At 37.7% G+C, this 26,459-nt stretch overlaps 1 protein-coding gene across 1 annotated transcript in view; it reads left to right on the top strand.

Moving 5' to 3' along the window:
• Positions 1-5,358: 5,358 nt before the first annotated feature.
• PLA2R1 (phospholipase A2 receptor 1) overlaps positions 5,359-26,459 on the top strand; it is a 36,814-nt gene continuing 15,713 nt past the window's right edge. Inside the window, exons 1-17 of the mRNA XM_021526279.3 lie at positions 5,359-5,525; positions 8,504-8,887; positions 11,100-11,267; positions 12,330-12,503; positions 13,637-13,750; positions 14,403-14,546; positions 15,508-15,696; positions 16,943-17,100; positions 18,439-18,546; positions 20,002-20,114; positions 22,184-22,353; positions 23,337-23,539; positions 23,833-23,978; positions 24,455-24,539; positions 24,909-25,041; positions 25,436-25,471; positions 25,893-26,050. Coding sequence (XP_021381954.2) covers positions 5,405-5,525; positions 8,504-8,887; positions 11,100-11,267; positions 12,330-12,503; positions 13,637-13,750; positions 14,403-14,546; positions 15,508-15,696; positions 16,943-17,100; positions 18,439-18,546; positions 20,002-20,114; positions 22,184-22,353; positions 23,337-23,539; positions 23,833-23,978; positions 24,455-24,539; positions 24,909-25,041; positions 25,436-25,471; positions 25,893-26,050 — 2,604 coding nt within the window. The 5' untranslated portion in view covers positions 5,359-5,404. The remainder of the gene's footprint in view (positions 5,526-8,503; positions 8,888-11,099; positions 11,268-12,329; positions 12,504-13,636; positions 13,751-14,402; positions 14,547-15,507; positions 15,697-16,942; positions 17,101-18,438; positions 18,547-20,001; positions 20,115-22,183; positions 22,354-23,336; positions 23,540-23,832; positions 23,979-24,454; positions 24,540-24,908; positions 25,042-25,435; positions 25,472-25,892; positions 26,051-26,459) is intronic.

Raw genomic sequence — 26,459 nt, 5'->3', positions numbered from 1 at the left:
TGGTATTCATTCCTTTTTATTAACTATATAATTTTCATCTTGTAGAATTTTAATCAAAGTTTATTTTTTCTTTTTAATTTTTTCTTCTCCACCAAGCTATAAGTGAGTTTGTGTGTGATAAGTGGGATGAAAAAGTCTTTCTGCCGTTTTCACAAACACTTTTTTGACCTGAGGCTGGACCTTGAGATTGGCCAAAACATTTTTAATAGTAATACCTCTATTCACTAATGAGTTAAATTGAATAAAAGAATAATCATCAGCAATTTTATGGCATTTGTACATCTCATGCACCCTATAGAATGGTAATTTCAGTAATGTATGTTAAATGGATAATTTTTCATTTGATTAATAAAAGGCACATGATAATTTGTACTGTAAATGTCCAGATTGCATTCAAGCTTATTTTGCAATGTAACTCGTGGGTAATGAGTCTGGGATACAAGATTTGGGTGTCAAGTGCAATACTCTCCATGCCTCATCTGCCTTTATGTAGAAGTTCAAGTTTGTTTTGCAGTGTGTATAACAGTTACTGCCCCACAAGACTTATCACACATAATCTAAAAATAAAAAGAGACAATTTTTAGCTTCATCTATTTGAAAGGAACCAGTAAACAATTCAACTTGTTTGTGTAAAAAAAGGAGTTATTTGACCTTGAATAAAGATGGTAAAATTGAATAATTTTATAAGTTTTTTTGGTTCATTCTTCATTTTCCATTTTGGCCTGTGTTGTTATAATTGTTTTCACATGACTTCACAAATCTTAGCAAATTTTTCATGCTTTTTCATACCTTAGAAATTATTTTCCTCCCCACTCTAAAAGACAGCACATGAAATTTAATGTCTAGATTTTTTTTTCATTTGTGAGCCTTTTACTTTTTCAAGGAAATGACTTAATGGATGAATGTTGCGAGAAGCCTATTTCTGGAACACTGATTGATAACATATGTCATTCTTTCTTTCTTTAGAACTAGATGGTCTTTAAGTTCTCTTCCAGCCTAAACCATTCTATGATTCTATCATCCAGATTCCTAAATTGCACAAGTTACTTAAAGCTAAAGGTCCACCCATTCTGTCACGGTAACAGCAGCAATATCTCTTTGGAAAAACATAGCAAAGTGCATAATTTCTCTTTAGTCCTTTCTTAAATGCTGGTTCATAAATCCTCACATATGAGACTGACTCTATATCTGATTTACCAGAAAACAAAATATTGAAGATAACAAAAAAAAAAATCTGTTTATTCATTTTTATTGAATACAAAAATAACGTATCTAACACAAGGATTATTTCACCCAAGAAGAAATTGGTTGAAGAAAGAAGCAAAGTAAAATTTCTTTGGGTTTCCCAAGCATATATTCTCTAATGAGCACAGTAAATATTTTATGTTAGCTGTGGGATTTTGGAGTCTAATTTTGGAGCATGCAAGCACGGCTGAGAAAACATGATCAGCTCTTGTGGGAAGGAGTGTACAAGGTGCAAAGGCACACCCTCTCCCAACCTGTGAAATCATGTCAGCACTGAGAAAACATTATGCCCTAGAATTTCTGCAAGCATATATATTTGTTCCAAGTGTTACACCCAGTCAAGTTTTTTTTCCAACTAGACTGATAGTACTTTGTTAGCGCTATCAGTCTGTTCTTCCTGAGTTGTTCAGAATCTTCTAGTAAATCTAGAGTGTAATATTAATAGCTTTATTTTGGGAACACATTAGGCATTCTTTTGGTGGCAAATCTTTGCAAAAACTGCTTAATTCTTCTATTGATTTCACAGCAACAGTACTAGCAAGAATGGCAAAAAATAACTGTGTTACATTGAAGGATGAATGACACAGCAGGTTTTGCCAGGGATCTCAAATGGAAAGGATAAGGTGAAGAAAGGCTTTGAGAAACAAAGAAGGATGGGTCAGAGGCAGCTCTGGTCCCATTAGCCATCTATGTTTAATTACAAGTATTTAAATATTGGATTTTTTTCCTTAATGCCATATCAAATTAACTACATTAATATCTGCTTGCTATTAAATTTGATATAATTACCAATCAACAGCCAGTCTGACATGCTAGATTTACAGTAAAAGTAAAAATTCTACCTATTACTAAATCATATACTATAACAAACTATTCTAGACTTTTGCCAAGTGAGCATTTACTGGGGCAGGAGGGATGGAGGGCTTGGAAAGGTAAGGATTCACCTGGGGATGGCTCATGTGGCTCAGTAAGAGCCACATAGGTAGTAATTCTCTCCATTTCATGCCTGTGAAAGAGCAGCTGCTATTTAGCAGAATTTAGAAGCATAAACTCATAGTAATGCTCTTGTCACCCTTTAAAGGAGTTTTTCACTTTGAAAAATAAGCTTCTAACCTAAAACTAATTGGCTAACAAATAAAACTAAGAAGTCACATTTAGGAAAAAAAACCACATTCTACTAATGAACATAAAACTGTCAATTTACAGCTGGGATTTGACTTAACCTGAAACTGGCCAGTACAGGCTGTTCTGTAAGGTCATGTTAACCCATGTGAGCTGACAGGGACAGAAACTGCAGAGCCTGGTGGCTGGGAGCATGGGAGACTGGAGTGGTGTGACAGAAACACAGGCAGAGCTGCAGAAAGAAAAAAGGGTGTCACTGGTCAAGGCTGGGATGTGTCAGGAGCTAGGGGAGGTGGGAGCAGTGCCTGCAGTGACTATACCCAAATGTAACATGGCTGGAAGAGCTGATCAATGAGAGTAGTTCTGTCTCTGGGGTAAAAATAAAAACATCTAAGGGAACAGGAAGGTGAATGTGCTGCTCAGCCTAGGGTTAGGGTTATGCCTAGGGTTAGGGTTCAGAAAATCACAAAGCCCAGAGCTCCAAGCACACTGCAGCTATAAAAGGCACACCAAGAGGAGCACAGGACTGCCAGACCACGGCTCTCTCCACACCTCTCTGCTTAGCACCAGCCTCAGCCCAAGGCTGTGGGGAAGTGGATTCGGGGTGCCTAGGAACTGTCATTTTTCAGATCCAAATGATATACTGGATAGTGCCTCCAAAAAAATTTGAATGATTGCTTGCTGGGCGCTGCTAATGCAAGGAATTTTGTGCCTTCTTTTCTTTTTCTGGTTTGTTATTCCCACTTTGGCTGATTGGGGAAAAAATGAGACCTGTCTTCAGACTCCAGATTATGAGCAGAAATTACTGTGTAAGGAGGTGCTGAACATATGACACACTGGATCTGTGTGTGTGCTTTGCCAAAGCAGTGGTTTGTAAGCAAATTGAATTAGTGTGAATTTAATGATGGATTTATTTGTGAATGCAGGTCATGAACGAACAAGCACTGGATTCATATCTTTGTATAGCTCTCACACAGAAGGTGAAGTCTAAGAAAAGACAGGGGAAGGAATTGAACATTTGTGTAGAGTACCTGAACAGCAAAGGCAAATCTGCTCAAACAAGTGCATATGTGTATATATATCTATATATAAACATAAAACTATATATACATATGCATATATACATATGTATATGTTTATGCACATAAAAAGGGAAGATAACAGGCCATTAACATGAAGAAAAAATACTTATAGAAAGTGAGTTCCACACAGAGAATAAAATAAAACAAAGAAGCCAAATCAATACAGCAAATACCTTAAAGAAGACAGACAAATCTTCACACCTGAACCCCCCATTCCCAAAAATTGGAAAATTATACCATTTAATGAGCAAAGTATTATTAACTGCCATCAAGTTTACTTCAGAAAATGTAGCCAATCATGTTGGTTCTACAAGTCTTTAAGCCAGCCAAGAATTCTTATTATTGTAAATAGTAAGTATACCTTAGCTATAAATAGCCAGGTCAGTATAACTATAGCTGCACTAGAAAGGATTTACCAGTTTGGTGAGAACAAAATAGATCGAGGACAGTAAAAACTGTTTAGTCAAAGAGAAAGAAGTCAATAGCAGATAAAATTAGCAAGGAAGACCCCTTAGAATTAAATAAGTTGCTAATTTGAATTTAGCAAAATAGTTACAAAAATACTTTTATAAGATAATTATTAGGAATACATAATTAGAACATGATTACTTTTATCTTGCTGAAATCAGCAGAAAAATCCAGTTGAAGTGGGACTCCTTCCCATAGCAGTCTCATTTTTGCTCTCTGGCACTATTATTTTTAAATATTCTATCACAAACAGAGTTGAATTTCTCAGTGTGACCCAAGAAGAGAGCCCTTTTCTGGAGCTCAGTACTCAAAGCAGTAGCCAAACACTTCAGAAGAGATGTAGACAAGTCTGAATGGCCAGATTTTCATAAATAGCTCATTAACAAGCTTCTCTCCCAGAATCTGAAAATTTCAGAACAACGCAGCTTTCCTGAGAAGAGGTACATACACCACATCCCCCTTAGAGTTACAGCCCTTCTGCCTTGCAAAGTCAGATCACTCCTAGACCAGCTTCTGCAGAAGTATTTTCTGCTGTTTGTTCTGTCAGACACTTTTATTATTTGTTAAATGGGGAGAAACTCCTCCACTTATATACTTCTTTCTAAGCATTTATTTCCTCTTGCTTCTCAAGTCCTTCATCTACCAACCAACAGAAAGAAGTTTTCCCAAGCCCAGAGGCTTCTTTTTTCCAGCCTTCTATCATGGTTGAAGTAGACATGGAGGAAGAGTGTCAATTTCAGCACTGCATTTATTTTTTTTTACACTTATGTATATGTTTATATACTTACTTGTCTGCTATGCAAAATGATCGCACCAGAAACATGCTTTTTTGCAGATTAAAAACAAACAATGCTGTGGATTCCCATAAAGTTACTCTATTTTTAGCCAAGAAGTTCTGCTTTTGACTTTCTACAAGACTGAAACAACACAGGGGGGCAGCTCTTGCAAATACTCGACTGAAGACAGAGGTAACAAAATGGAAGATGGCAATTCTTTTCCCCCACGCCAAAACATAAAATGACTTCGAGTTTAAAGCTGACCTGTGAAAAACACAAGTCTCTGAGTGGGGTCTGGGACAGTGGGGATGTTCAGGTACAGAACAGCAAACCTGGGAACACGGACTGTGCTGACGGTGACCTCTCACCGCCAACGTCTCTGTTTTCTGGTTATTTTAAAGATGAAAGCCCTTGGGGTACACACAAGAAAAAGTAGGTGTTTTCAGAATGAAAATAATGTTATTAAGCAGTATTTTGCCCCCGTGAATCCACAGCTCTGAGGCAGCTGAGGCCGGAGCTGCATGAGCGGCACTTCCCGGCGGGACCGTGCCGCACCCCTCCCGCAGCCTGCCGGGGGGAGCCCGCGGGCCGCCCCCGGGGCCGCCCTCCTGCGCCGCCGGGGTGGGATCGCCGCTCTGCCCTCCCCGGGGCAGGGCCGGCGCTCCGGTCCCGCGGCGGAGCGGAGCGGAGCGGGGCGGCAGCGCCGGGGCGATGCCGGCGGTGCGGCTGCGGCTCCCGGCCGGCTGCCTCCTCCTCCTCCTCCTGCTGCTGCTGCTGCTGGGCGGCCGCGGCGCCGCCGCGCTCGGCCGGGACGCGGTGCCTTCCCTGCGGAGTGAGTGACGCCTCGGGGCGGCCCGGGGGTGGGGAGCGGCGCGGCGGGCGGGGGCCGCGGGCGCAGCCCTTGGCCGCGGCGTGCCGAGCCCTGCCGCCGTGAGGGAGCGCCGGCTTCCCGCCCCCGCCGAGCCCGCCGGGACGCGGGCCGGGGCTGTCCCGCTGGCTCCGCTTCGCGTCCTCGCTGCTTCTTATTCCCCTGCCCATTGCGGTCCTCCGTGCGCCCGGAGAGACTAGCGATAGTTTCATTCTCATTTCCAAGAAATCCCAGTTGCTTTCTTTATTATCACATAAGCAGTTCTCTCTGCTTTTTTGGAGGGAAGGAAATGGGAGGTAAGGAGGAAGGAAATGAAGCTATCTTGTTCGCTTAGTTTTGTTACAGCTGTTTATTCCCGATTAGCTGTGTTGAGCCCAAATAAACAGGAACTTGGAGGTACTGGTCAGCAATTAGCTCTTCATCTGGGGCTGAACATCAGCTCCAGGCTTCTCTTCTGGGAATATATTTCTTGCATCTTGACCTTGTGTGGAGGGCATGATGTGGAGAAGCGGATCTGTTCTAAAGACTTCCCTTCATTCATTCAGTTTCTAAATCATAGATGGTCTCCTTTCCTCTTGGAGACCTCTGGGGTCACAGAGCTCCGTTGCAGCTCTTCAGCTGCAGGGCTTTGGGCACAGACCTCTCCCTGACACCAGGAGCTTTGTAACAAAACCCATATGTGTGAGCAGCTGTAAAATGGATGGTGTAGCCTTGCAAGCTCAGAAGAGGTGAACCTGGAGGCATTCCCAGGCTTGATGTTGCTCCAGTTGTCTCATTGCCCTTCTTAAAGACAGAGCTGAGCTGGAGCTGATGGAGCTGTCACTGAGCCTGTCATCTCTCATGTCTTACTTCTGCAGTGAGCTGGCTGTTTCCTGGCAGTCTTCAGGCAAGCAAGCACAGCTTTCTTGCCAATTGCATTTCGTATGTGGGGAATGGAAACCACATTTGGAAGGGGGCTCAAGAATTATGGTCTGGCTGTTCTTGGCGCAAGTTGCCCCAGAATGAAAAAGGGACGTTGTTCACAAAGATCATCCAGATGGGTTATTTGCATACACTGGGAAAGAACCTTATCTTTTCTCAGCAGTCACTGCAACTCTTAAGGGCCTTACAGATAAAGGCTTTCAAAGTTTGAGAATCCTTCACATTTGGTGCTGTATGGGAGACGCTGTGTGCTGTGGATATAGAAAAACTTTGTCAAACTCACAATCTCCGTGTGGATCCAAGTATCTTGGTGAATGAACCTCATTAATCAGTTAGCACGAGTAAGTGCTTACATCCCAGTTTTCAGGTACCTAGCAAATTAGCAGTGTATTTTCTGGTCAGCAAAGATAAGGCTGCTGTTGAAAAGACATGCCCATAGTATGAGAGGCAGAAACTCTTTCTGGCCACATAAATAGAGACACCTGTGTTGCCCATGGAGCATTGGGTTAGATAAGAAGGGTGAAACCAGTATGAACAGCAAAACTTCACTGGTTTTCACCTGCTGCCAGTCAGAAGGGCTTGCTCCTGCTCCATCAGACTGCCAATCTCTATAGCCATGGGGGAAACAGCCACTGTTACAGTGGGACAATCTGCAGTGTCACTTCTCTGTACATCATAATGTGTTCTATGCAGAATCTGTAACCAAAAAAAACCTCTCCATAATCCGTATCATCTCTGTTCTGCTTGTTGTATGCACGTTATATTGTTGAGCTGATCTCCTGTGTACTTGTTAGACAGCACTGCCATGGTCCTGCTTGAAACATCTTCCTTTTTTAGGGCCACATCTAAGCTCTATGCACTAAACTCAAACATAGCATCTGAGTGGTCCTCTGCATCTCATATGTCATTTGTGGGCTATGTCAATTTGAGAGGGATTTTTTTATTGTCATAGTTAGTGCTTCAGTATCCTAGGTAATTTTTCAGTTACAGAAACTTGAAAGTATGCATGGCAGAAATTATCACTGTAAAATTTGAAGGCAAAATGGAAGTGCTGCTAAGGTTCTCAACACATAAAGGTATTTTATGCTCCTGAGGCATAAAATAAATAATCTCACATATCATGTGGACAGAACTCCTTGAGTTATTTACCATTGGAATTCTGAGTGAATCAAGTAGCTGAGCTGTTACAGGCTTACATTTTGCTGATTTTCAGTTCCTCAGCTGCCCTCTTTTTTTTTTTTTTCAGTCTATACGATCAGTTAAACTTTTGCTCCCAAGATGTTAAACAGCTGACTTTTTTCACATACTTACAACATGATGTCACATATTTCAGTGAATTTCTGTGTGATTCAAAAAAATCTGGGATGTCAGGCTAGCCCCAAAACATCTGCTCTTTTGTAGGGTAGTCACAAATGATTAAACAATATGTATCGAATAGGAAAGGCATACTTTAACCCTTGGCCACCAGTTCTAATGGCATAGATAAATCCTGCTATTTCTGTGTCCTATTGACAATGCAACTTACCTTCTTTCTATAGTTGCAGAGTAAGGAATGAATATGGCAATGCCAGTCTTTAAATATTTAACTTTAATTGTACTATCCAATCTGCATTGGGAATTATTTCACAGTATGCAGCATGACTTGTTGTATTGCTTAAATCCTTGCTCCGTTACTGTGACCTTTACTCTGTCTTGGTGACCAGTGTCTTTTTTCTTTAAATATGACTGATGTTTTTGGGCACCTCTTGTTTTTGTTTGAGGTTATTTTTGTCTATCCAACTTAAGAAGTATTATTTGGTTTTATTTTTGTGAGCTCGCAAGTAGTCTGTGTGTTTAGAAAAATCAGCTGGCAGTAAAATTAGACTAGTACTCCTTAGTTTTTTGGAGTGTCAGTTATTCTGATGGATATTTTCAGTTTTCTTCCTAAATAGCTGCAATTAAAACATTTGTCTTTTAATACTATACAATCAATTGCAGTATTCTACTAACTGAAAGTCTGTTGGATTTTCTTCCCCCTACAGATAAAGGGATATTTATTATCCAGAGTGAAAATTCCAGCTTGTGCATTAAAGTGGACAGAGCTGGCCTTGTTCTGGAAGACTGTGGTCAGCTCTCAGAAAAGATGTTATGGAAATGGGTATCCAACCATCGTCTTTTCAACGTAGGCAGCAGCACCTGTCTCGGGCTGAACATCAGCAGACCAGAGCAGCCACTAACTATGCTTGAATGTGATTCTACTCAATACTCATTGTGGTGGAACTGTGATGGAAAAATGTTAGTTGGTGTATCTGAGTTCAAATTAGCAGTTGAAAACAATAAACATATTGTGGCCAGAAAAAAATCTACTTGTCAATGGAAACAATATATGTCCTATGATGAAGACCTTTGTGAACACCCATTTCAAGGTAAGAATAAAATTTTGCCATTGAAGCATAGATGGGAAAAGTTTCAGAAGTTCTGTTGGAGGGAGATCAGGTGCTTATGATCCCTTCCAGCCTCTGTTGTGGTTTGGGCCTCAAAGTTTATGAGGTTTTTTTATGTGTAGTGGTTGAGATGTATATACCACACAATTGATATGCTTTTGTTAAATTGACCCCCAACCCCACCAGTATCCTTGCAAATCAGGAAATGCTCATGTCAAATCACCTCTCAAATTAAAAGGGTTACTAAGGATTTGCTGTTGCCTGTCCTGCAGCTTCCATTATCAGATAAACCTAAAGAGAGATAAGAAAGGATTTGGAGTTCCTGTCGCTGAAAATCAGTCTGTAATTGCAGTGTGCATGGACCAATGTCTGCAATGTTCTGCACCTGGACTCTGAACATGCCAAAGTTTGAAACAGAGATCAGAAGTTTGATAAATCATGCTGTGCAGCTAGTGAAGGTGTAAGAATGTACATCAAGATCCAGGTCTGCAGACTTGAATAGGTTTAAGGACTAAGATAAACCCACTGACTTCAAAGAGCAACAGACAGCCTGTACCTTTACCCTTTCCTCAGCATTTCTGTAAGAGGGAGAGACCTGATGTTTGCACAGTGTCTCAGACTGAAGTTGTTGATTTTCCCCACTTGAACTGGGTGTTTGAGTTCCAGATCTGGTCTTAGTGATTTCCCCTGTAAATGTAGCTCAGACTGTGCTCTTACCAAACTCCTTCTTTGGGACCTATGCTAACTGGGAAAGTACTACAGTGCTCAACCTCTTTTTTAAAACCTAATGGAATTCATACTTTAGACCAGACAGAAAAATATATAAATCCATGGAAGCCATACACATTTGCCATGTACACTCAGTGAGATGGGAGTAGACCTGGTTTAGCCCTATTACTGCAACTTCTCAGAGAGGTGGGAGATGATCAGCATTAGGTAGCTACTTCTAGCCTAGTTTTAGGACCAAAGTATTGAATTGTGTTGGCAAAATCTCTTTCGGGTTCTGTTTTCCATTTTTTACCACAACTCATGCACATGCAAGCCAGCCTGTTTGTCCACCAAACAAGGGGTGTCAGGGATAGCTACCTTCAAAATAAAAAAAAAAAAATAATGGTGGTAAGAGGTCTGTAGCAATTGAATTTGATTTCTTTTTGATTTCTTGCCAGGACTGTGATAATCCCTTTAGCTGACAGCATGATAGCAGGCAGACAGAAAAGCAATCCTGATTTATTTTGTGACCTGTTCCTTGTATTTTATGTTCATTCACATCAGAAGGGGATTTACAAAGTGTAAACTGCTCTTTTATATGTGCACAGCCAGCCATTAACTCTAGAAACCTCTAGGAAACTGGGAGTATGTATTGATTCTGTAGTTGAAGGACTTTGGTCTTAAACCTATCAATGTGGAATCTTTGATAAACAATTCCATTCAAAGAGTGATTGTGGTTCTTTGACCTTTTTTCGAAGCTCTGAGGTTTAAAGACACTCACTGAGGTAAAGCTTTTACAGCTTTCAGTTGCACTAAATTCTCTCAATATTTTGGTCCTCAAAGTGCAAAAGGAAAATATTTAAATATTTTGTAAGGCATTGATTGTGGCAACAGATGTATGGAGCATCAATTTTTTTGGCTGTTTTTATTCTCCATGGGATAAAAACTTGTTTTTAAAAGTCTGTTTAATATTCCTTTGTCTTGTACATTTCCTTTCCCAAAGAATGACAAAGAGAGTGAAAAACACATTAGAAATCCACTTTATAATGAGTGGGAGAAGCAGGGGAATATTGTTAAATTACTCATCTGTCATAGACTAATAAATAAGTAGAATTTGCATCTGAGAGTGTACTGATTTAACTAATTGTTTTTTATGTGGCTCTTCTGAAATATAGATGCAGACAGTGTTAATTGATCAGATTTTGAGGGTTGTGGTTTTGTTTGGGTTTTTTTTTGTTAATGGAGTAAGTTACAAGAATGCGCCTCATGGTGACAAATTTCATAAGTTATTATTTCCATATTCTATTTACTGAAATTGTGCTGCTCACACTTGTAATGCTGTATTATCAATTATAAAATAAAATTTAAAAGTCACTTTAGACATTTTATTTTTATCACTACTACTAAATACAGGCATAATGACATATGGGGGCAAAAAATTTTTTGCAGTCTGCATTATTTTAATCTCTGCATTTTTTTTTTCCAGAAACATACACCTTGCTTGGAAATTCTTTTGGTTTCCCATGCGTTTTTCCATTTAAATATAACAACAAGTGGTATTATGAGTGTACCAGAGATGGAAAGGAGTCTGAGTGGTGTGCCACAACAACTCATTACGAACAAGATGAAAAATGGGGGTTTTGCCCAAATGCTGGTAAGATGTTGCTTGTCTTCTCTCTCCCTCCTCCAAGAGTTTATTCTTTATTAGTAGTACTAGGACACAGTCTGGTTTTGGATTACTTCCCTTCTCTTAGAAGGAAATGTCTTTTTAAAAAGCAGAAAGGAAGACATTTAGCAAATTTGTTAAAGTTTATCGTTTGACCTTTGAGACTCAAAGCCCTCATCACAACAGCAAAACCACAGGGGGCAGCAGAAGGAGCTTTCTGTGCAGCCAAAGCCCTCTGTCCCAGTGATACACAGGCAGCTTATGTGGAACACATAACCTAAGGGCTGCTCTTGCAAAGTCACATTCTGCTTTTGACTGCCTTGCATCTGGCACATTCCTTTTCTTCTGTGCACTGCTTGGATATGTCTCAGGCCTAAAATACTAAAAATCAATAGCTTGAAAAATACTTGCTGTTGAAATGATTTTGGATGTACAATATTTGTGAATATTTCAGCTTCTTGTGTAAATAGGCAAAATTGTGTCTTCTATCAGTAAAAGTGGTTTGGAAAAGACTTCCCTGCTCAAGCGACATTTCAGATCTCTGTTCCAAAGCATCTTAAAACCAGCTGTAAATGTGTCTTTGTAGTGGATATTTCTGGACAGCCACTAAAATAGATTGTATTTGCAGCCTTGCTTGTGCTTTTTAATTATAGGAAGTTTATTCTCTTGAGTACAAGATCCTAGGAGATCTAGTGAGTGTTGCCACAAGTTGGGTGAGGTGTTCACAGTTTGAATATTTCAACGCTCAGTTTTAGAAATAAATTATTAGCCAGAATAAATTAAAATGTAGCTGTGTTGGCTTCATGAGAGTTGTGAAAATCACCACCAGCTGCAGATCAGCTCCCGAGTGTTTTATCAACCATATGAAATTCGGAGCAACATTTTATTTCATTAGTGCCCTATTTGTGTTAACAAAGTAACAGAAAAAGCAGTCATAATTGTGCTTCCATTGGGATACTGCTGGTATTAATTAATTAAATGGTTCAAGGTGGTGTGTTTCTGATTGGTTTGGAGTTTTGGGCAGCTGGTGACAAATCTGTTTCTGAGTAGAGAGTGGCTGTGATATCTTTTGGAAGAAGAACCCCAACACACACATCTGCTACCAGTTCAACCTCGCGTCCGTGCTGAGCTGGCGTGAGGCTCGGGCTGCCTGTCAGCTGCAAGGAGGGGACCTGCTCAGTGTCACCGACCCCGAAGAGCAGAACTACATAAGTAACTTAAGCAGTGAGTAGACATTTCTCTGGAGGCCTTGTAGGAAACCTGTAGTTAGATTTCCTCCTTAGCTTTGCAAAGGGATAAGCTTTGGAACTTAATACCCTGTGTGATGTCTCTCCCATTGCTGCTTGTGGGACTTTGTCATGTAACACGCCTCAGTAGGGCTATTTAAAAGAGCAAGGATGAAGGTAAGTCCCCACCTTAATAAACTGAAGTGCAGAAGTGGTGGTGTTACCTGAGAGTGCGATTTTCTCAATTCTCCCTCCCCACAGAGATTCCCATTCATCTTGCAGCTGGGGTAAGGGGGTGTATTTGTTTACTTTGGAGAATTATAAATGTGTTTACCTTCTCTGCAATGTACCTTGGTGTCCCTTTCTCCTGTTAAGCTTTCCTTGTAAGCTGGGCTTCATTAAATGGGAAAGATAGGAACATTTATGCAGGCTTAAAGTAAATGTCTTGTATGAAAAAAATGTTAGCTCTATAAATATATATCAGTCCTTCTTTGATAAGCAATTTGCTTTTTTCCTTAGAGCAAATGTCTCAGACTAATTGTGCAGAGCCTTCTGAAAGCTCGGATTTCATGGGTGTTTTAGTATGAGTGGAGAAAATCAAGTGGAGGAATGGGTGGTGGAGCTCTGATGCAAAGGTTGCCTCAGATTTCTTGCTTCCCACTATTGCTGGTTTTCAATTGAAGGATATAAGCTAACAGGAAATTAAAAAAAAAAATTAATTGGCTTTTTGATATGCCTGCAAGGTGGTAAAGATTTCTGAAAGTTGTTTGGTTTATGAAAAGTTCAAACAGGCTAGTGTTTATGTAAACAGGCTAGCATTTATTTAGCTGCTTGTTCTAGATCTAACTTCTAAGGTCAGCTACAACTTACGCAGGAAGGGTTTGCAGAATGAGTGGCTTTTGAAGGATTTCAGGTTTCTGAGTTTATTCCTTTTCATCTCTGTGTTGATTAACAAATTAAGTTACTTTTTTTAAGGACAGAAAAAAAAGCCAACAAGTCTGAACTTTCTGGAGAGTGCTTTGAAGTTTTGTTTTATTCCAATTGTAACAAGTCAGGACAGCAGGTCTATGCCTGTAGATATTTTAAAGCTTGGGGAAAGCATGCAGTATTTGTTTATTTTTTCTGTTTCAGGGCAGTTAAATTCCACAGACATGATGCTGTGGATGGGTCTGAATCGCCTGGATGAAGACGCTGGCTGGCAGTGGTCAGATGGAGCACCACTAATGTTTCTGAACTGGAGAGCAAGTACTTGATGTTCCTCTTGCATATGTTATAGCAGAATAATTATATGTTCTCTATAAATGCAGCTTGATAAAGCACTGCTGTTCCTACAGCTATGTTTGAAAGTTGAATTAAGTGAATGTGTGCAATATTTTTGTTTGAAATATTTATTCATATTCATGAACTGAAAGCCTTTCTAGGGATATAACATCAAGTGAGATCTATGTATTCAAAGCATTAATGGTCTAGTCCTTTTGTCATTTATTTTTAAAGATGTTTTTAAGGTTCCAGTTACATATTTAAAAACTGTAGCTACTTTAATGGAGGAAAGGAATTTAAATTTTTTTATGTTAACAAGTTGTAATTACCATTATCACATTAACATGAGTTTTGTGACTTGGTTTGCTACATTTTGAAGTCTGTCCACCAGCAATTATAGACACTCAATCTTGTTTCAGCCTCTCATCTGAGAGCAGCAGCCAAGGAGTCATTGCCACTCGTGTAAGGCATGGTAAATGTTCAACTGTCCTTAGTACTAGTATAATGTTACTAGAATCTTAGGTATGGAGGGATGTTTATACATTAATTTAAGAAATTGCAGAGAACCTTACAACACCATTTTACAATCAAGAACTGATTTTTTCTAATTTTGTGCTTTTCAAAAATGTGTTTTTAGATATCTCTGATAACCGTTTTAAAGAAAATCATTGTGCAGTGATTAATCCAAGACTGAAGTATGGCTGGAACAGTTATCTGTGTGAATCCGGATTACCTTTTGTATGCAAAAAATATTTAAATGAGACAGAGAATGAAGCTCTGGGTAAGTGTCTCAGTGTTACAGTATCCTATTTGTGGGTGTGCAAGGAGAGCAAGAGAAGCCACCTGACTATAAAGTCAGCAGAGCAGGGTCCCAGCTGCACTGAATGTGTGGGTTTGCTAGTTTAAGTTGAATACAATTTATTTTAACTGATGTAATGACACTTTCTTCTGTTTAAATTCAGTCTTTGAAAACAAAGCACTCTTTGTTCAGTCTTAGCAAACAATTTTAATACAAACTTGATTCCTTACACCATCAGTATGCTCATTCTCTTTTATATTACAATAAGAGCCACACTTCCAGATTGCAAAATAGGTTTTCAGTGTAAATGGAATTAACCAGTGGCACACAGAGTAGAAAGCTCTATAAATGTAGCACAAAATTTGCAGGGATTTTTATGATGTGTTGTACTTTTGATATGCCAAAAAAGTGTACATATACTTCAAGTGTGTATACAGTGAGTATAGGATACATAGTACATAGAATGACTCAAGCTCCTGTTCTGTGAGAAAGTTAGAAACAGAACTTAGTTTATTCTAACATAAATTTTTTGGTTTTATGAGTGATGCTTACATGGGTTCATCTTCCTAGTAACTTAGAGAATGTTTAGCAGCTTGTTTCAGGTAATAAGGAAAGACTATACAAACTTTCTGTAGATAATGCATCTGAAAAAGCTTTATGTGTCTTTGAACCAAGTTCAGAGGTAATAAGGGAGATAAACTATTTTAAATTGACTTAGTGTTTGAACTAGTCCAGCAGCCTGAATGGTTCAGTCATCAAATAAAGTGGAAGAAATTTCAGTTTGCTTGGTAGGTGATGATCCATAGAGCAGGTGTTTTGGCCTCCTTAAGTAATCTTGGAAAACTCTGTTTTCAGCATTTTAAGGTTAAAAAAAATGTTATGAACATAGCATAAGTTTGGCAAATCTGTCTAATGCATATGAACTTTGTGTGCTCATTTAAAGATACATGGCAATATTATGCCAATCGTTGTGACGCTGGTTGGTACCCACACAATCGCAACTGCTACAGACTTCATAAAGAGGAGAAGAGCTGGAATGATGCTTCTCTCTCATGCCAAAGTCAAAATAGCAGGCTCATTAGTGTATCCTCCATGGCAGATGAAGAGCTGCTCCTTAACTTGCTTGAAAGTGGTGAGTTTGGAGAGTTTAAGTGTGCAGGTGTTTCTTGCTCTTTAACTTGTTACCATCTAAACACTTTATTATGTGGCACACCGAAATGATGCTTGCAAAAAAAGAAATCATGTTGCATGCCCACTCTAGGAGTCTTAAAAATGCACAGTCACCTTTTCCAATAACCATTTTTAAACTAAAGATATGACTCCACAAAGCAGATGCAGTGAGGCCATAGTAAACATGCTTGCTTTTGTCCTTTCCTGCTCTTGCCTGATTCCTTGCAAACTTGCAAAATATTCAGTCATCAACCTTATACTAGAGTTGTGTTATTAGAAGTTATTAGAAGCAGTGTTATAGAGTTATTAGAAGCAGAACCAATTCAGTATGCAATCTGGCCTGATCCACACTGCAAAATTGCTGCTGTTACTATGAGGGCAAAGTCCTGTTTGATGTCAACAGGGCGTATCAAAGCACTTCTGCTAGTTCACATTGTCCTGAGAGGTAGCATAATTACACAAGGAACTTAATGAACAAAAGCCCTTTGATGAGCAATGCCAATACTTTTGTTGTCATAACAGTAGCAAAGAAAAGTGAATATTTTCTGCCTGCCACTGACACCTCTACTAAGACCCTCTATAGATAACAAATACCATTATTTGTAGGGATGCTGTAATGGCTAGATGTAATTGTTTTCAACTTGAATTCAGCTTCAGTTTGCTGCTTCTCTCCAGCCTGCTTCAGGCTTCTCTTCAGGAGAAGGGCTTACTTACCTGGAAGCCTGAGTGCTTTTTCTCCTGTAGTAGCTGGTAAAATAAGATTTTAGATCAAAATGCAAGCCTCGTCTCTCCTATATTTGTCAGATCCTGGCTACCACTGTGCTGTCACTGGATGATATAACTCCTAGAGAAACATAAAGCTTAGTGTCCCATGGAAAATTATAAGAAATATTTCACTTTCCTGTCTGTTTTTCTGTCCCATACACTTCAAGAAAGTAAATATGCTCTTAATTTGTATTCTTTATGATTTCAAAGCATATTAACATGTATGTTGATTCTATTTTTGAAATTATTTCATTTTCAAGAGCAATAAAACATAGTCTCATCAGTACGGTTTCCTAAAGTTTATATAACTTTTATTTTTTCCTGAAAGAAGAACATTTCTATGAAAATACCATGAATATTTTTTAATAGTGGTGTCATGTTAGAGGAAAAAACAGGCTTTATCACTTCACCATTAAAATCTGAACTCACTTATTCTTTTACAGAAAATGTAACAGAGACATGGATTGGATTATACAGTAATAGCACTCCTGTTGTTTTTGAGTGGTCAGATAGCACCCCAGTAAAATTCTCTAACTGGCACAGACAAGAACCTAACACCTTTCAAAGAACAGGACAACTCTGTGTTTCAGCACAAGGACCTGTAAGTTTTATTTTTAAAAGAATTAGGCACTTTTATTTTAGCTCATAATAATTTTGTTTCTTGCTATGCATACTATTTTAAACGATGACCTGGAGTATGACTTTGTTTTTGATTCCTAATGTATTCATGTTATGATAAATGCAGTACAGCCATTCTGCAGTACTGATGCACAGAAAATAAATCACAGATTTTGAGCCTATGTTCAGTAAAAAGTACTGCATATATATAAAGCCTGCCAAATGGAAGAAAACAAATATGAGTGGGTATTTTGATAAAGTAATTTAAAATCCAAGTAGTGTGTATCATAATTTATGATGCATAAGTTCTGGTCTTGAAAGTTTCACATTCATGTTTTGTAAAACTGTCAGCTGGGCCTGTATTATCTTTGTGTAAATATCTATAAATTTTATGGAGTGTCTTTCAAAACAGTAGTCTAGGTCTACGTGAAAATATAGAAGTTGATAGCAGGAGATTGATACTAGATCAGTCAGGGGTTGTAAAACAGGGAGTAATGCTGAAACAATACTGTCCTGTCTTGTTGGTATTCATGGCACTGCCAATTCTTTTGTAATGTGTTCATTCATTTACTTTACTTTACTTTTGCAATTAGCAGTACTTAAAGTCACAAATACATGACTTGCATATGTAGCACTATAATTTTAATTTTTTTCTGAGTGTGAAAACTGTATCAAGAAGAGTTTCTGTTGTCTCTACAGTAGTGGGTCCAGATTGCAGTCTTTGACTCAGGGGAAAATCAAGACAGTTAAAATTACTGGGAATAGTCTGTTCCTACTGGAAGCAGAAAATAGGACTTTGGAACAATGCGGGGTTTTATATTCCAAAGTCGTATTTTACTCAGGTTGCAAGTGTAAACAAACAAATGAAAAAGTAAAACACAAGAAAAAATAGGGTTGAGATAAAGTTTTTCAAGCACTGTTTTTGATATATGTCCAGTATGTACAGATGTGCGAAAATTAAATGATACAAAGTTTGTAGTATCTTGAGTAAGGACTGTTCAAATATAGAGATTAATCTTACAAAAAACTGTGATAGCTAGAAAGAAAATTGCTCTGGCATGGCCATAGTATTAGTTAATTAAGATGCTTTACATCCTGAAGACTGAGTCAAAGATACAAATCCATTTGTATAATTGATTTGGGATGTCCTGCTGACAGTGTTGGTAGAAATAAATGAACCATGGATAAGTAAATGGAGTGACAAAAATTACTTTTTTTTTTTTTTAGTGAAGAGTTAAAAGAGGGAGAGTGTGATCTAATGTTTGTTAGATATGCATGAGAATATGAGTATATATGGAATATACTCTCTTTTATTCCTTAGGAGGGACATTGGAGGATTAAAAAATGTGAAGACAAATTTTTCTATATCTGCAAAAAAGCAGGGGAATTTAATAGTGTCTCTCCTGAACTGGAATCCAATTGTCCAGAGGTAAGTGGGTTTGTGGTTGTTTTAGAACTATATTAATGACATAGAATTATATAGGTAGCCTCTAAATACAGCTACAGAACATATGGATGCAAATAGATAATTTTAGTTCTTCATATTAAAGACATACATGTTTTGCTTGGAAAAATTGCATTGTTTGCTTTAAAAATACGTAAAGTAATTTTTAATGTAAGATTAAAAGCCTTCACAAGATGCCTTTCATGGTTATTGTTTCATCAGTGATTGTGACCCAAGTTCCTATTTCTTTCTAGATCAAAAGTGAAACCCATTTGTCCACCATCTGTACAAATAATGGCTGTTATATGATGCCTCATTCCACACATGGTTTTCATACATTGAAATGGAATGTCAGGGTGAAAACCTATCAGTTTCATTGACACAGAGGGTGAACTCTTCCACTTGTACATTTGCTTTCAAACACAAATGGGAAAGAGCACAGCTATCTAACTAGGACATAGCATTATATTTTCAGGCATTTAGGCTCTGTGTTCTGGTAGTAAAAGGAAGTGTGTTGAAGTACAACTTAATTTACCATCAGTCCCTTTTCACTGTGTGGAAAGAGGAAACTTGTTGAATTTCTGTTATAGTCAAAACTGTGGAGGAAAAAATTTCTCTTTTCTAAGCTGCTTTATTATTTGGCTCATTGTCTTAATTTTTTTAATTTCCTGTCTTGTTTCTTGGGAAATGAAGAAACACAACCAGTTCAGTTGAATTATAAGAAGGTTGAAACTGAACTGTTTGGAGTCAGATGCAGCCTTTTGCCAGATGTAGTGCCCAGATCCAGAGTTCTTCTCATACCATTATGGACATTACGGCTTGATTCCAGCTTAATATTTCCAAATGTTTCGGGCGACTGCATTTATTTCATTTGGACCAATGTATTTTGTCATTCAAGAATTTTGTGTGTTATTAGTGTAAGAAGGGTTTGTCACAGTCCTCACTGGGTGAAAAATGTGCAGGGCATCAAGGATTTCTTGACAAGCTGTAGTCAGCAGTTTGCAGTCAGCAGCAGACAGCATTTTGACAGTACTTCAACTTCTTCTCAGTCCTGTGCCACTCAGGATTGCATCTCAAGGTGCTGAGCCACTGGCCAATATTTATTCTCTTGCTTATTTAAAACAGTTAATCATAAAACCAAGCAGGTATGCTGCATGAACTCATGCCAACAGAACTTACACCAGTCCATGTGGTGTCTTTTGGACATCCAGGGGTGAATAGTATGAAGTAAAAGACTAATAATGAGATTAAATGAGACAGCACAGCCACTGACACAGTGTTCTGGTTCATCTGATATCCACATTTTCAGTGACCTTGAGGGTAACTGCTCTTCAACCATGGCAGGAAAGAAAAGATCTATAGGGATGCCAAGGATCATCAGCCAAGTTTTTAACAACTATACAATAATTAATCTATAAAATAATGTTCATTTCTTTTAAGGGATGGGAAAGACATGGTGGATATTGTTACAAAATCGACAGTACCCCTCGAAGTTTTGAACATGCTTCCAGTGGTTATTTCTGCCCATCTGCACTTGTATCAGTAACAAACAGGTAGTTAATCCTATTAGACAGTGTGAAGATACCTCTAACAAGAGATATTCTAACTTTATAAAGTGTTGCATGGCAAAACATATTACCATTGTGAAATAATGTTTGTTTGAGAGATGAGCATAATTACTAACATCAGCTAAAATCAGAGGTGTGCTTTGCCTTACTTTTTAATTGAAAATAATTCAGTAAAAAGCAACTGTTAGGCTAATAAACACTTCTAGCAATGTGCACACTTGGGCATGCAGAAATCTAAAGAAAATGCTTTCTGCAGGGGTATCTAACATCTTTAAGAAACTTTATTGGTGTACTTAGAAGGTGTACTGAAAAATGAAAATATACTTATCTTTAGAGTTAAAAAATATAAAATTTTAATCAAAATCAGTTAATGATTTATAAATGTTTCTATTTTTGTATTCATTTTCTGTGGTTTCTCAGCAAACAGGGTAAGAGAGTAAATGTTTGAAAGCATTTGTTGCTGTTTTCCCGTGCTTTGTTCTTATTTGCCTCTATTCCAGCTTTAGCAAGAGCTTTCTCCTTTGTAGGTGTCCAGATGGTTGGGTTTTCTCTGCTCTCTTTGTTATTTACCCTTTATGTTGGCTTTCCATAAAAGTTTGACATAAATATAAATTACATTAATACTTCAACTGCTGCATATTTATTGCTAAAAAAAAAACCTAAACAACAACAACAAAAAAAGAAACCACCCAAACCCCAAAAAATACAAGGAGGAAATATGTGTTCCCTTTAGATCAGGGGAAGGAACCCCCAGCAATCAGATAAATAGTAGGGTAGCTATTTTAGGAAAACACTGTCTACCCTACATAAGGATTTACGTCAATGGGAATTTTCTCTGCCCAGTGGTTTCAGGATTGTGCACAGGGTGTGCAGCACTGAGCTGCAGTGTGACAAAGGTCCTTTAAGGGGGAATAAGGGACAAATTCCTGCTGAATTGAGCACTGGAGCTCAGATGTAGGAGGGAACTGAGGGCATGCTGCATATCACTAGAATCATGTCTTCTGTCTTTTTCTGATTTTTTTAATTTTTATTTTTTTCACTCCTTGGCATAGCCATCACTACTTATGATATTATTTTCCACTTCCAGTTAGCAGAAGTAGCGAGGAGTAGCAAAAGAATGTTAGTTTAGTGGCTTTGTTAAATTACTGCTGGGGTTTATTCTGGAGTGAAAACTGCAAAAACTTTTCAGTTACTGACCCTAAAATGTTCATTAGATAGTAAGTTATAGAGGAAGGAGAGTAGACATAAAAAGAGAACATCCAGAGGAAATTAAAATTAAATACAATTTCTGAGTCACTCACAATGTTACGTTCAGTTTTTTACATTAATTTAGCCATTCTTTTCAGAGTTTGTGAAACCAGAAAGTCAATTGAGTCTTTATCAAACTGGAGAACGTTTTGCTATTTAATTTTCATTGTCAGCTGATTAAATGTCCTCATAAACTGAAAGATTCTTGTATAATCCTATAACAATTATATCCAAACTAATTGCATTTAAGTGAAAATTGGATTACTGTGCACAACAGTTATAACTTGCAAAAAGGTCTATATCTCTCACATAACTTTTGTGAAGAAATCAAAGAAGAAAAAGGTGATTCTTTGAAGTCAGTTCAACTGGTGCTTTGGGTGCTTCAGATCTGGTTTCTTAGTGCTGGTTTGTGTGTCTGCTGGTTTCAGAAGATTTCTGTGCAGAGATTTTTCTTTCTTCTGGAGCCTTTTCAGACCCACTAACATTTTTCCTTTATATATGGAGTTTCTTGTGTTTATATGTGCATCATTAATACATTCTGTCTTTACGTCTTGTAATTCAAGCACTGAGGTTATAAGATATGTTTCTAGTGTTTCTTTTATGTGCTCAAGTGCTGGAAAAAATAAGGTAAAATTATGGCTTGTGTTACAGACTCAAGTTTCCCACAGCATTCTGTAAAGGAATTAAGTACCTCCATTATATTCTTCTCTTCTGAGATAATTTAACTAATGTCATGAGAGCTATTCACTGAAATACCAATTTATCTATTTTATTCTAAAAACCTTTCTTTTGATTATTTTATTAAGGTTTGAACAAGCTTTTATCAACAGCATGATCCGCAACATGGCAGAATCTGAGAGAACTTATTTTTGGATAGGATTGCAAGACCTTAACAACACAGGAGAATACTTTTGGCTCAGTACAGCAGGAAAGAATCTCTCAGTGAGCTACACAAACTGGAACAAGTACCAGCCACGTGAGTAGTGTGCTGGTAAAAAATGCAGTGGCTTGGAAATAGAAACTGGGGAGGGTGGTCTCTTCTCCACAGCACCAATGGCTTAGAAGGGACTGAAGAGTCCTGGTCCTTTCCTCCCTGCCTGGCCAGGAGAGATGAGAGATAAATTTACAACTGCTGTTGGCTCCAGAACCTGAAGTTGCCCAGTCAGACCCTCCTTACAGACACAGCTAATCCCTGAAATTCTTCTTTTCCCATGATGTGTTTTTCATACATTCCTTTATGAACTATAATACATTTGTTGTATATGTAGTATTTTTTTAAAAAATACGCTCAAAACCCAAACTTGATGTTTTCCCTACATTTCTTCATGAGCACTTCTTTTCAAGGACTTCCTGAGACTCTCAGCAAAAGATCCTAGAAAAGTAATGACTTTTATTCAGTAACAGTCACAGTTTGAAATTAGCATTTTATAGGAAAAATAGGTCAGAGGTTACTGGACATATTTCTGTGAATGTGTGGAGGCTTCTTCTTCTTTACCTTTAGTTTGATCTTGTTTGTTTCATAACAATTCTAAAGAAAATATTCCAAGGAAACAACAGTGAAAAAATTGAACAGTTGTTCAACCTTTGAAACATAAACCACTAAGTAATACATGAAAATAGAGACATGTTTATAAAGATACTCCATTTTAATAATGGCTCTCTGATTTGGACTCTTTACATTTATTGCTTTACTGCTGCATTTTGCAAAAGTAATGTTTTTAATTGCATTTCTTCTCCTGCACTTTGTGAGAGGAGCTGTTTGTCCTGGTTCATTTTACAAGTTCAAGCCAGCCAACAGAGGCTTATAAATTGGCTACTGACTAAAGAATTTGCTAGTTTTGTAAGTTCCTTAAGGTTTTATCCAGAAACTCATGTCAATAAAACAGCCATTTGACCAAAAAAAAAATCATAAAATTCAGATGTTTTATTCTGATATTCAGCACTTATTCCCATGTCTAGGTCATTCTGGAGGATGTGTGGCTATGCGAGGGGAGCACCCTGTTGGTTACTGGGAGGTGAAAAGCTGTAAGAACTTCAGAGCAATGTCATTGTGCAAGCAAAAAGTCAATTCTTATGAAGAGCCTGAACTTACTTTTCAAAAATATTCGAGTTCCTGCTATTTTGGATGGGAGTCAGAACCTAATCTGCTCAACTGCTACAAGGTACATGTCATACTGGCTTTGAGTTTTTCTGATTCTACATCAGCTTAAGGATGTGCTGTTCCTAAAACATTTTTGATGAGGCATTATTTCTTTCACTCAACAAACAAAAATTTCCTGTTACCATCCTGCATTGCATTTAAAAGTGAGAGAAAGTAACAAAAATCAGAGCTATGCTTAGAATATACTTGCCTTTAGCTTGGGAAAACTGTGACTAATATTTGATTTTTATGGGTTTATGAAAAAACTGCTCTCTAAAGTGAACTACATTTATCACAATGTTTATTTTATTGCAGATATTTCACAATGAAAAAGTTCTGATGAGAAGAACATGGGATGAAGCAGAAGCATTATGTCAAGATTTTGGAGCCCATCTTGCTAGTTTTAGCCACATCTATGAAGAGACATATTTAAACAATCTGTTATATACAATTTTTGATAGGTAAGTATCTTTTTAACACCAACAAGATTTATCATAATCATATTAATCTACAATTTACATTATTCCATCCTCTTTACTAGTGTCCAAAGAAGTCCCTAATCTAATGTGAACTTAAAAATGGGTGAAATGCATCAGCAACATTGCAATGTGATTCTTTTTGAAGATGATCTTTGTGGTAAATGTTAAGCAGTTGTTGTGGTCAAGGTGGTGTTTTTGTGAGTTAACATTCTTCATTGAAATTGAGGTTCTACTATTTTAATCCTATTTTAGATGTTTTCATCTTGTAAAACATAATCTAACATTTTAGTGGGAAAGCAAGAGTTTACTTCAACTAAAAAGTTAAGAAATGTATTATGGAATGATATATTGAATTCAAGAAGAAATTAATATGTGTATTTGAACTATTAAAAATTATTTCTGAAATGGCTAAGGAAAAAATGCATGAGAAATGTTATTTTCTTTTTTTTCTGTTATAGAACAGAAGAGAGGCAGTTCTGGATTGGATTTAATAAAAGAAATGCACTTTCTGGAGGGACGTGGCAGTGGTCTGACAGAACACCTGTAACTATCTGTCTACTCTGTATTTCAGTAACCTTTCAGGTCATATCTGAGCATACATTGAACTGAGGCAAAGGCTTTTAGATGTGGGTGACTGCTGTTAATCATGTCAAAAAGTTGTTAGGTTTCATAGTTATTCACTTATTTTTATGAAGAAGTGTGATATGAGTGAGTTGGACAGGACATTGAGAGAACAGGACAATGGACCCAATTATTTGTATTTTACCATCATAATTTAGGCAGTCCTCTAGTTGTTGCTTAGATGTTCTTATCATACACAGATGTCTAAATCTTTCCTTTTTCTCTGTGATGAGGTTTTCAAATGCTACATCTTGGGCTGTCTGTGAAAGAGAATGAATGTGCTGTTTTCAGGTTGTAACTTCGTTTTTGGAGGACAAGTATCTTGAAGATGACTCAAGAAACTGTGGTGTGTTCAAAGTGAACAGAACAGTCTTTCCAGCACACTGCAATGAAAAGCGTGAATGGATATGCAAAATACCAAAAGGTAGAATGTTAATAAACATGTGCTGTCAGTTATATACATTACTTGCAATTCAGTAGAGACAAGCAAAAAAAAAGTAATAATCTTCTTAGCCACCTCTGTAATTCTCACTGATCTTCTTTATGAAATCATGGAAAAGCCAAATGGGTTATTCCACTTACGTTTATTGTTCAATTAACAGATCTAATGTGAATAGTCAATTTAAAAACATATAGCAAGATTACCAGTTAGTTGGAAATACTCATTCAAAGTTGTTATTCACAAAACTACTGTAAATATCTTTTTCTGAGTGTAGCAATTATTTTATTTTATTCCACGTTTAACTCCCTTTTTTATCCCTGAACAAGGATAAGAGTATTCTTAATGATTTTTGGTTTGTTTTGGATTTTTTTTGCAGGTGTCAAACCAATGAGTCCAGTTTGGTACACAGCTGGTATGAAAATATTTTCTTTTTTTCATCTTAAAACAATATCACTTGGAAATAAATTTTAAGCCTTTGTTAAAAATAAAATAACTAAAATATTCTAAGTTGAAAATTTACAGTAAGGAACTCTGTAGGAATTATTAGTTACAGATAAATCTGACACTGTTGTTTAGGAATACCAGAGCATCAGATACTGCTCTTGATAGTGCTGCAGGCCCAGGGGATAGAGTATTAGAAAAAAAAACCTCAAACTCATACTCCATTTTTTGTCACCACAAATTGATATGTTAACTATGGTTCTGCTGTTCCTAGTGGCATATTTGTCCTCTGACATGTGGCTGCAGGCGGGCCATGGGGGTAAAAAAAATACAAGAATTGAAATGAGACTTTTTACCCCTGCAAACCACTGACTCTTTTGCTCATTTTCTAGAACTGCCCTGGTCATATTATCAAGGAGCAGAATATCTTTTCCATGTCAGCCCTGCAGAGTGGGAAACCTGTAAGTTTGTCTGTGGCTGGCTTCGTGGTGGATTGGCAATAATAAATTCTTCTGGTGAAGAAACCTTTATTCAAAATAAAATAAGGAAGGTAAGAAAAAGCACCCTTTTAAAAAATAAGCCCTCGGGTGGTAATTGGCTATTTTCTTCTGTAACTTTTAGAGAATCAGTCTGCCTGTTATTCCAGGTAGAATCCAAAAGACATTTTACTTTAGAAATAATGGTCTTGCTGTCTTCATTTCCCATAGCTCTCCCTGAAGTCGTATTTAGCTTAAGAAGTCAATAACATTTCAAATCAATAGAATCAGCTCTACTATTGAGCAGATTGATCAATCTGCCTCAAAAGACCCAAGAGGAGCAAAAGTCAGATTCCTATCCCAAAGCTGGGAAAGTAACTGGGGGCAAAGAGAAAGGTGTGTTTCATGTATGGTGTACATCCCTCTCTGCTTCTTCCTCTCTGCCCACCCCTCCCTGGCCATGGTTCCTCCTTGTGACAATGG

This window comes from Lonchura striata, chromosome 8 (genome assembly GCF_046129695.1).
Source record: "Lonchura striata isolate bLonStr1 chromosome 8, bLonStr1.mat, whole genome shotgun sequence".
NCBI classification, from domain to species: Eukaryota; Metazoa; Chordata; class Aves; order Passeriformes; family Estrildidae; genus Lonchura; species Lonchura striata.
This window is presented reverse-complemented; position numbering and strand designations above follow the sequence as displayed.